This window comes from Fukomys damarensis, unplaced genomic scaffold, assembly GCF_012274545.1.
Source record: "Fukomys damarensis isolate Sample0158 unplaced genomic scaffold, DMR_v1.0_HiC HiC_scaffold_20, whole genome shotgun sequence".
NCBI classification, from domain to species: Eukaryota; Metazoa; Chordata; class Mammalia; order Rodentia; family Bathyergidae; genus Fukomys; species Fukomys damarensis.
Genome location: NW_022900932.1, coordinates 796820 through 807802, shown reverse-complemented (window position 1 = coordinate 807802; position 10983 = coordinate 796820). Strand labels below are relative to the sequence as shown.

Here is a 10983-nt window from a genome sequence, read left to right as displayed (position 1 = left end):
CGCACGCACCCCCCCCCACACCCGCGCAAGCGCAGAAGGTGCCCTGACCCTGTACCTTCGCTCCCGAAGCTGCAACCTTGTGGGGCCGGGGAGCAGGTGGGTTCTCGGCGGCGCAGGCCCTGTCTCCGTGTGGCCTCTCCCTCGCCGGGTGGCCTTCCTCTCCCAGACAGTTCTTTCTCCCCAGGAAGGCCGCTGCACGAACCACTGTCTGAGCAAACAGAAGCATTATCCTCCAGCAGGGCCTGGCGAAACTGCCCACGTTGGGGCCGGGGATTTAGCTCAGAGGTTCTGCCGCCTGCCTCGCAAGCGCAAAAAAAATAAAAAAAGAAGTCTAAATAGGCCTGTAACTTTCGATTCTCCTGCCTCAGCCTCCCCAGGAGCTGAGATTAAAGTTTACTTGAATCTTTGTTTCAGAGTCTGTTTCTGGGGAATCTACTAAAGAAAAGAGATTTGCTACGGAACACCGCGGCATTTTACTGCGCACACGGCTTGGGGCACTGTTGCTAAATGTTACATAGATTAAGCTCTCGTTGAAATTGTAAGATAACCCTGTCTTGTCACCATTTTGAAGAAGAGAGAAACAGGGCTCAGGGAGGTAGTGGTTCATTCAAAGTCACAAAGGGGACAATTACAGAGCTGGGATGTAAATTCCTTTTTGGCTGGTACAAGAAATCGAACTCAGGACCTCACACTTGCCAGGCAGGCGCTGTACTGCTGACTACGTCCCCGGCCCGAGGGTTGTAAATTCCGCTCCGTGCTAGGCTAGCAACCCTCGACTTTAACCACTAGTCCTTCCTCCGTCCCTGTCATCTGTGGGACCTGACGGAATACAGTGCGGGGGCCACACTGGATGCTTCTGCACGTCTTATGAGTGGCAGAGTCCGTTAACGCTGTCAGGTACTGGCAGGAGAGGAGACCGATGGCTGCAGTGAGGAGTTTATACCTGGAGAAAAAGATGCTGTTGGGCAGGTAGGTTGGGAAGATGAGGGCAGGTCTGGGGCAGGTTCAGGTGCCCATGCCAGCAAGCTCCTGTGTTAGGACTGTGCCCGGGGTGAGGAGGGGCGTCACGTCTGGGGGTCTCCTGGCAGAGAGGTTCGGGCATCTGGGATGGAACTGGAGGAGGAAGTCTGGACCCCTCACACGAACCCTCCCAGCCTCCGAGATGGAGTTGGGTGGGAAAGGAAAGAGAAAACAGTTCTTACAGGAGAGAGGAAACGAAGGAAGGAAACAGTTCCAGCTGTGGCCCAGGTAGGCAGTGAAGCTCTTGACCACACGCTGCCTTATTAAACTCCACACGTCCTGGCGGTCTCCCTGTCTTTCTTCTCATGTAAAGGACAAGCTTCCTGAAGCGGGGACTTGGCTTTGCCTGTTTCCTACTCTTTACTTCTCTAAACACATTATTAGCTCCATTTGGCAGATTAAGCAGCTCCTCCAAAGCTAGGCCTGATAGGCTATGACTGTGATTCCAGCTACCCTGAGGGTGAGGCGGGAGGACTGTGGATTTGAGGCCAGTCGGCCTCCCCTACACAAAGGAAGCTCCACTGGGAGAGGTAACTTCCTGTCGAAGGCATATCAAAGTTAAAACCAGGTGCAGGCTTGGCTCCGGACCAATCCTTTTCACTTTGATACAACAGGTGGGTGTAACTGGGGATTTTAATACCGTTTAATAGGCGGTGGGTATCGGCACTCAGGCATGACGTGTTTGTTAGCTGGTCCGGAGTCCGCGTGGGACACGGCGGGGTGCAGCGTTCACACAGGGAGACCCATTGTGCCGCCTGACCGCTCGGGTTAGCCAGTTCCCACTCCTAACTCCCGTGCTGACCTCACCCCTGGGTGGGTACGGCAGGGACAGCGTCCCATCCGGGGTCAACATGGAGTCGTGGGATTGAATAATACATAGGACCACGGGTTTATGAACAATAGCCAGTACCTCGGGCATGCCAGGCAGTCAGTGAGTGCCGGACCAAGGGGAGAAAAGGACCGAGAACCGGTATCACGGTGTCAGGCGGAAGCTGAGCTGCCTGGGAGCAGGCCTTGGGCCGCCGCCACTGTCTCTGGATGAGGCGGGCAAGATGCTTGTTGCCCTGCTGTGAAGCTGTCCAGCCGGGGAACTCCAGCCTGCTCATTTGTTCCCCGTCTGCCCACGCAGCCAGGCCTTACTGAGCTGCTGTTGTGTGGGGTGCTGGGTGGCGGTGACAGTCTCAGGGAGCAGTTTCAGTCCTCCCTGCCCTCAAGGAGCTCTGGACCTAGGGAGGAAACAAACACGTCCACTGTGGCAATAAGATGTGATCAAAGTTAAATTAGAGAGGGGCACAGCTGGGGTAGGAGCCCAGGAGGGAGTCCCAGGTCTTCTGCGCCTTGCTTCAGATTCCTTTGACTGAGAAAATTGCTTTTTAAACGAGCTCTCTTACCACATCTGTGTCTGTTTCTGTCTCTCTCTCCTCCCTTCTCCTTGCCTCTCCTGCTTGAATGGGCTCACTGTGTTGCCCCGGCTGCTCTCAAACACCCAGGCTCAAGGGATCCTCCTGCCTCATCCTCCCAGGCACGTGGGACACATGTGAGCCATCGCGCCTGGCTCCAGATCTTTAAAGCGCCTACGAGGCACCGGACACGGGCTTGAAAGATGCGACCAAGTCCACCCAGAAGCTCTCAAAGGCAGTAGCAGTCGCCCCCAGCCTACCCTCATAATCTCAACTGGGCTCACAGAACAAGACCCAGGCTCCTGCTCTGCTCCAGAAGGTCCGTGGGTCTCCACGACCTGCTGTTTCTCACCCGGCCACCAGAGGGCAGCCTGGCAGGCGTTTCTCCCGCGCTCTCCTTGCTCTTGGCCCCGGCTGCCCCCTCTGGTCCGCACCCCAGCAGTCCTCTTAGCCACCAAGGTGACCCCCCAGGTGACCCAGGCATGTGAGGTCCAGGCCAGTCCCCGGCAGGCACCGGCACGCAGAGGGTACCGGGGCGAGGCTCGGCCTGGCTGGAAGATGGGGGAGGGTGGCCCGCGGGGTCCCGCCACCCCGGACCTGGGCTCCGAGCGCCACACCCAGCACGGGCGTCCTCCTGGCACGGGCTTCCTTGCCTCTCCCAAGGCCTGGACGCCGCACTGGTGTGCGCCTGCCGCCCCGCGCCTGCCCTCTGTCCTGTCTGTTCCTCGGGACGGGGAAGGAGCTGGCTCTCATTCGGGGTGACCAGTAACACTGAGAAGCACTAACAGCCACGGTGGAAAGAATGACTAATTAATAGGTAGGCATCACGAGCAGACTGAGCCCTGGCCTCCCTAACCCTGCTCCACAGAACAGAGAAGGGGGAGCATATTCGTTACTCTGAGAGCTCGTCCCTTCTGTGCCGCACCTCCCGAGGAACAGGAGGTGGTGGCCTCAAAGCCTGGAGTCTTGGGCTCAGAGAACGTGATTGTCCCTCAGCTGACTCCCCGCCGCTTTGGGGAAGGGGCTGAAGGGACAGGAGCGGGGTGCGGTGGGTGGGCTGCCGAGAGGTGACGCAGGGCGTGGGAGGCGGAGGCCGACAGCCTGCGGTCAGAACAGCAGCTGTGCCGGAGAAAGCAGTGGGAGCCAGGCAGAGCCGAGCGGAGCCGAGCGTGGCCAGCTGCTCCCCACGGAGAGTCCCGGCCAGGGACACGTTCTGCCGGTGGGGACCCTCGCCTGCGCCCCCAGGTAGTTCCTAACCACCTGCACCGTCCCGCCCTGACCCAGCAGCAGATCCACGCCTGGCCGGCCGCTCCCCGCGGCACGGGAGCGCTGCTGTGGATTAAGGGAAGCGCTGTGCGAGGCTTGGGAAGAGCCCTGCTGTACAGGAGAGTGGCCGGAGTCAGTCACGCGAGAGGAATGAGGGACGAGGGCGTGGGGCGGGCTCTGTGTCAGGGCCCCGCGCGGTAGGTGTGGCTGGAAGGGAAGGAGGCCAGGGCCGCGGAGGGGGAGCCGTGTCCAGTAAGGCCAGAAGGGGTGCCGGCTGCAGGCTTTCTCTTCCTTCCCGAAGCCCAGGCGCCCGTGGCTGGCGAGTGAGCTTGTGCTGTGCGCCGCCATGGGCCCCGCACCCTGGGGAAAGTCTCTTCTACAAGATGACAAGAGGGCCAAGCAGTCGGCCCGGTGGGGTGTGGACTCCACCTCCGACCACAGGGAAGACCCTAGAAGCAAGTGGCAGACCGGGGAGCCCTCTTCCGGCCCCTGGGGAGCAGATGGTGGGAACCGCATGCCCCAGCAGGAAGCTTGCGCTATGTCGGGCCCTCCCCAGGGGGACCAGGCCAGGAGTGTCACCTTCCCCAAGGGAGCAGAGGCGGTTGTGCCTAGAGAGAGGATCACAGGCAGAGTGGGCCAAGGACAGAGAGGGGCGGCAGAGGAGAGCCCACAGGTCCTAGGCCCCAGGGTGGCTCTGGGTCGCCGCTGCCACTCCCCTGCCTCAAATGAGCTCCCTCTCAGGCTTTTCCTCTTCTCATCTGTGTGCACTCTGTCTCCTCCCCAGACGCAGCCCCTCCTGTGCTGACTTTAGGCCCACAGGTGGACTCGGAGAACAGCCAGGGTAGGGACCTCCGGGGCCAGGCACCCTCTGGCTTGGGGCTTCTTTTGTGATTTTGAGAGCAGCAGGGACCTTCTGTCTAGGAATTCTGCACCATACTGATGAGGGATAAGCAGGCTGGGATGCTGTCCTGAACCACTGTCATCCCTTCACACGGGTGCCAGCTGGGCAGGGCGGAGGAAACCCATGTGCTCAGAAGTCCTGCAGCCCTGGGTTGGAGCCTTTTCCGGATTCTCTCAGCACGGGCCCAGCACACCTGCCTGCGTGCCTGTGGACATCGCCAGTGGCCGGGTCCCCGGGAAGCAGCAGGGCCGTGTGGACACCCAGCAGTGCCCCTCCTCTTCCCTCCTCTGTCTTGTTCGCTTCAGGGTCTCTCTTCCTAAACTGAGAGGAAGGTTACCGGTGAGCACTGAGTGTAGGTGCCCCTTGTCTACAGGGAATGTAACCCGGGACCCCAAACCCTGTATGCACCGTGCTATGACTTTTCCCGATGGTGCAGATCCAGGTGAAGCTCGATGTGTCTACGTTAGGTACATAAGACATGACATAGAACAATCACAACACTGCGCTATCACAGACGTCGTTTAGAATGTATGAATCTGGAATTTTCCATTTCTTTCCAGACCACGGTTGACCATGGGCACTGAGACTGCAGAAGGGCTGACCACTAAGGGGACTGCAGCAGGACAGGACAGCAGGCGGCACGGCACGGGGCTGAGGACCAAGGTGGGCAGGGCAGGCGAACAGAGCAGCCTGGAATGTGACCTGTAGGCGGCTGGAGAGCTGGCGGGAGGCCGAGAGAGACTGGGCCTCCTCCAGCCTGGCTGTCCCCGCCAAGGCCTGACGACAGCGGGGAGGAATGCGGAGCAGAAAACACAACAAACTGCACCACTTCTGGCCTGTGCTGAAGAAGAAAAGCCCACAGTCCTGGAGTCTCCTGCCTCCTCCCCACCCACTTGCCCACAAGGCTCCCGGCTGGGCTGCTCCTCTCCCCTCCACCACCCTCCTTCCCCAGCGCGGAGCCTCCCTCCGGTCCAGAGGGGCCTGAGAGTCTGTGGGCGGTGAGGAGGCCCCACAGTCCAGAAGGAGCAAAGCCGGTTCCTAACGGCCTCCCTGTCTTTTTTTTTTGGTACCAGGGATAGAACTCGGATCCTTGAGTCTGCAAGGCAGGCAGCAGAACCACTGAGCTAAATCCCGGCCCCCCAGCGGGCTCCCTGTCTTGATGGTGTCTGCTGCTCCGCCTGCAGGGACGGGAGCAGAGACTCCGGTGTGCGCCGGGCTGCAGGTAAAGCGGCCAGTTTGCCCTACCGCAAGGGGCAGTGAAGTCAGGAGCAGCCGTGCAGCTCCATTTCCTGCGTGTCGATGGGGTTACATCCGTATCCCATGTGCTTTTTCTGCTAATTTCTTGTTAGATCTTCACAAAAACCTCCTGGGCAGGCATTATTTAAAATATCCTTCCTGTTTTTTTCTTTTCTTGTACTGGGCATCAAACCCAGGGCCCTCACACTGAGCGACAGGGTCCCTCTAAGTCACTAAATTGCCCAGGCTGACCTCAAACTTGCAATCTTCCTGCTTCAGCCTCCCAGAGTGCTGCGATTATTGCACAGGCATTGTGGTACCCAATCGCGAAATCCCCAGGAAGACCACCAAGGAGTCTCTTCCGATGGAAGCACAACAGTTTATTGCAAGCTCCAGCCTGGACCCTCAGTGTCACCATCAAAGCGCTTCAAACTGAAGGCCCCGACTCACTTTCAGGACATGCTTATATAGGACACTACTGGGGTGTCCACGGGAATAGGAGGGTAGGGACACCCACGAGGAGATCAGCGGGGGGTTCTGTGTTGTTTGTGAAGAACACCCTACATAATTACACTGTTAGGCAAACTCAGCAGATAATGTCTCTAACTAAGCAACTGTCAGGAGATATGGAAACGGGATAAATGCACATGAAGAACAGCAAGTGAGAAGAAGTTCCCAAGAAGGCCTGATTCACAAGAAGAACAGCTGATTCTTGAATCAGAAAAAGAGGAACAGAAAAACAGGAGGTTGTTAGCAATGCTCTCTGCCCAGAAAACTTGGTCTTGCTATTCTGAGCAAAGGGCAAAGAGGGAGACCACCTCGATTAGAAAACTTGGTTCCTATAGCACACACCACCACGCCCAGGAAAATGTAAGGTAAGGAGACTGAGTTCAGAAAGCTTTGGTGAGTTGCATGAAATCAGAGGATGAGCCAGGATTTAAACCTACATCATTCTGGCCAGGTGTGGTGGCACACGCCTGTAATCCCAGCACTCGGGAGGCTGAGGCAGGAGGATCACTTTGAGTTCAAGACTAGTTTGGGCTACATAGTGAGTTCCAGGTCAGTCTCAACTGCATAGTGAGACCCTGTCTCAAAACAAAACAAAACAAAACAAAAAAAACCCAACAACAACAACAAAAACCTACATCATTCTGTTTCCAAAGACAGGGTTTTTCTTTGTTTTCCCAATGAAAACAAACAAAAAAACACACAGGGAGCTCTGCACAGCTCCCTAATCTAACCCAAACCCAATCCCTAACCCTAACCCTCAACCTCCTGTGCCTGCTCTTGGTGCCTGCTGGTGGTCAAGGGCTGTCCTGGGCGGTGGCCAGTAGCTGCCCGTAGCTATTTATATTCAATGAATTAAATTTAAGTAAAATTTAAAATCCATTCCCTTAGTGGGTTACACCAGCTCTAACTGCAGGTGCTTGGCCACCATATGGCCATTGTCTACAGGGTCAGGCAGCACAGAGGACACTGATGTCACCACTGGCCTAGAGGTCGAGGCTGTTGGGAGGCAGGGAGTGGGAGGGAGGAACCAGAGGGCTCCGGGGAAGCGGTGCCTTTGAGGAGGGACAGAAAGTTTCGGAAGTGCGCGTGGGTGAGGGCGGAGGGGCTCCCCCAGGCCAGCGAGCAGAGGCCATGGGGGAGGAGAGTGCCAGGCCCTCCCTGCGATACTAAGCAGCTGGCTGGGGTGGCGCCAGGGCCAGAGCAGGTCCTGGAGCTCTGGTCCTCTGTCCTCCAGGGACCCAGGAACCCGCCCAGCCCTGCCGTGCCACCCAGACACCATCTGTCCGGTGGCTGCTTCCTGCTGGCTCATCCAGGCCAGCGTGCCCACCTCTCTGATTAGTCTCATTAGCCTCTTGCTCACCTGTGAGTCTGGGTCACATCTGGGGGAGCGGCTGTGAGCAGCCTGTGAGTAACCGAGGCCCCGCTGTGGAGGAGACCCCCGCTCTGCCTCCCCCAGGCTGAGCTCTGGTACCGGTGCCTCCACGCTGTCTCTGGAGCCCCCGGGAGGGAGATGCCAGGCAGCCCGTGACGGGCTGGAGCTGGGCAGTGGCTGGGGAGATGAGGTGGGGGTGGACTTTCCCATCCAGAGGCAGAAAGTGGGATGGGACCCAAGGAAATGGACTGAGGGGGACGGAGCCCTGTGGGCCACTGCACAGGGCACTGGCAGGTGCGGAGGGGAAGCCGAGATGCCTGCCTCTGTGTGTAGAGGGAAGACAGGAGGGTGGGAGCTGGACAGGCCAAGCTCAGAGGCGGGGCGTGAAGCAGCCGGGCCACTGCGTCCCGGGTGAGAGTGGCCACCCCGAGTGGGAGGCCATGGGGCAGAGCACCTCGTCCCGGGTTAGGCAATGAGGAGTCAGGGCAGCCGGTCAGGTGGCAGGATCCGGGCCGTGCTCCGGGTCCCCTCAGCTCGGGTGCCGGGGCTGCTGAGCAGGCAGATGCGCAGGCTGATTGCCTCAGCCCTTCCCGCCACGCCAACTTCCCCCAGGCACCCACCCCCTCTGCCCTCCTCCCTCCCCACAGTGACTCCTGCCCGGAGAATGTCCAGCCCCGGCATAAAGGCCCCGGTGTCCGCGGGCTGCTGTCAGTCAGCAGGCTGCACCGCTGTCCACGTCCACGATGGGCTCCTCTCGGGCTCCCCCGGCAGGGTGCGTGGGAGGGCGCGGGACGATGGTCTTGCTGCTGGCTGGGCTCCTCCTGCCAGGTAGGAGCCTGGGACCCCGGGGTGGGGTGGGGTGGGGTGCAAACCCAGCCTGGAAGGTCGTGCCCACTGGGTCTCGGGACAGAACCTTTGACCTTCGTGTCCGTCCTCACCACCGTCACCTTGGAAAGTTACTTAAACTTTCTGACCCTCGGGTTCTGAACTCTAAAATGGACTCGCATCTCAAGTTGTGACACGACTCGGGGTTCCGCTGTTCTCGAGGGCCGGGCCATGCAGTTGTTATTAGGTGACAATGGAAGTCCAGAAAACGAAGATTAGATATTTCAGACATAAAAACCGTAGCTCAGCCGGTTACAGGAACCGCAGGGGAGACTTCTGCCAATAAGGACCCTGAGGCGAGAGAGGGCAGGAAACCGGCTGTGGTGGGTCAGGTGAGAAGCAGCGCGTCCTGACTCGCAGCCCAGGCGGGCCCAGGGGGGCTGTGTCCCCCACTCGGTTCGCAGCCCTCGGGGGTTCCTGCGACCTCTCCTGTGGATGGATGGGGGCCGGGAGGTGTGGGCACCAAGTCCTCTTTTTGAGGACAGGAGGGACGTGACTGAGAGGGCAGGAAACCGGCTGTGGTGGGTCAGGTGAGAAGCAGCGCGTCCTGACTCGCAGCCCAGGCGGGCCCAGGGGGGCTGTGTCCCCCACTCGGTTCGCAGCCCTCGGGGGTTCCTGCGACCTCTCCTGTGGATGGATGGGGGCCGGGAGGTGTGGGCACCAAGTCCTCTTTTTGAGGACAGGATGGGGACGTCACTGCTGGTGGAGAGCCGGCGGTGGCGGGGCTCAAGGACAAGAGACGATGACGAATCGTGGTGTCCAGGGCTTGGTGACCTCACTGTCCACAGGGGCAGAGGGAGGCTCTCAGGACAGGTGGTCTCCTGGTGCACCGACGGGAGCCCCGAGGGGTTCATAACTCGCTGCTGTGTGGCTCCTCCCCACCACCAGGGCTGCAGGGGTGCACAGAAGGTCCTCGTCCGGGAGCAGGAAGTGGCTCCAGTCTGAGGGAGGCGGGCTGGGCGGGCGAGCAGCCGATGGCGGTCACAGCCTCCAAGGAGAGTTTCTCTTCGAGGCTCTGGGCTGGGCCGCAAGGCAGAGGTGGTGCAGGGTGTGGTGCCCGGTCCACCAGCACCAGCAGGTTCTGAAGCAACAGGCGATGCCCCCACACCCTGGCCCCTGCCCAGCTTTACTGGCGTGGCCAGCGCTGACCCGGGGAGCAGGATTCCTGTCCGTCACCCAGCCTGGACTCTCCCGTGGGAGCTGGTGACAGCGCCAGCCCTCAAGCACCCTGTCCTTTAGGGCAGCCCCTGACACTGGTTCCTCTCTCCAGCATCCCTTTTTATGTGTTTTCTTCCCTCCTTAGCCCTCTGTTGCTTTGCCCTTTATCTTCTCCTTCCATTCGGTCTCATGCTGTGGCTCTGGATTATTATCATTATTGTTTTTTAACTACATCGCCAGACCCTTAAAAAAATTTTTTTCTTTTTTTTTTGGTGGTACTGGGGATCGCACTCAGGACCTTGTGCTTGTGAGACAGGCATGGCACCATGGAGCTAAATTCGCAGCCCAGCCCTTTCATTTTTTATTTTGAGACAGGTTCTCTGTAAGTCACTAAGTTGCTCAGGCTGGTCTGGAACCTGCGATCCTCCTGCCTCAGCCTCCCAGAGCATTGGGAATGCAGGCATGCACCACCGTGCTCAGCTGACTGGATTTTTTCCCTCCAGATTTTTCTGTCTTAGAGCTTCAGCCGCCCACCTGTCTTTTTTCAGATCGATTTGTTCCTTCACTGTTGTCTGTTGCTTCTTCCTTTAGTGCCCATCACTCTGGCGTTTTGCTGCCTGCTTTCTGGTAAATAGTCAACTTCCTGGCTACTCAAACCTCACTCCTAGGACAGAATCCGCCCTTCCGCCAGCTCAGTGTCCTTGGCGACAACACCACTTCTTTCTTTTCTCTGTGTTCAGACTTCTGCAGACTCCTGGTGGGAGAAGTGTGTGGCGGGGACCTGGTGGGCTGGCGGGTGAGGGCAGCTTTCTGACCACTGCTTTCCCCCCAGCGACCACGGCGAAGAGCATCGGGATCTTGTCGGACCCCTGCAAGGACCCCACACGGATCACCTCGCCCAATGGCCCCTGTGTCCTGGCGAAGGGCCAGGTGGGCGGCAGCGGCAGCGGCAGCAGCTCCGCCTCGGGCTCCAGCCTCTCTGCCTCGGGCTCCAGCCCCTCCGGCGGCTCCCAGGGTGGCTCCTCAGGACCGGTGGTATTCAAGCCGGGGACGGGGTACTCCCAGGTCAGCTACTCCTCGGGCACCAGTTCCAGCTCCAGCTCCCAAAGCTCATCCAGCTCCATCCAGTCCGGAGGCAGCTACCGGGGACGAGGGGATGGCTCCGCTCTGCCCACTGGTGACGACGCCTCCCACTCCTCTTCCTCCTCCTGGTCCGGCTCCTTGCAGTCGGGGGG

General features: G+C 59.2%; 1 protein-coding gene across 1 annotated transcript in view; it reads left to right on the top strand.

Annotated features, from left to right (window-relative positions):
• The first annotated feature begins 8416 nt into the window (after positions 1–8416).
• Positions 8417–10983, top strand: part of Cdsn (corneodesmosin) — a 4168-nt gene continuing 1601 nt past the window's right edge. The window contains exons 1-2 of the mRNA XM_033766592.1: positions 8417–8533; positions 10581–10982. Of these exons, the coding sequence (XP_033622483.1) occupies positions 8449–8533; positions 10581–10982 (487 nt within the window). The 5' untranslated portion in view covers positions 8417–8448. The remainder of the gene's footprint in view (positions 8534–10580; position 10983) is intronic.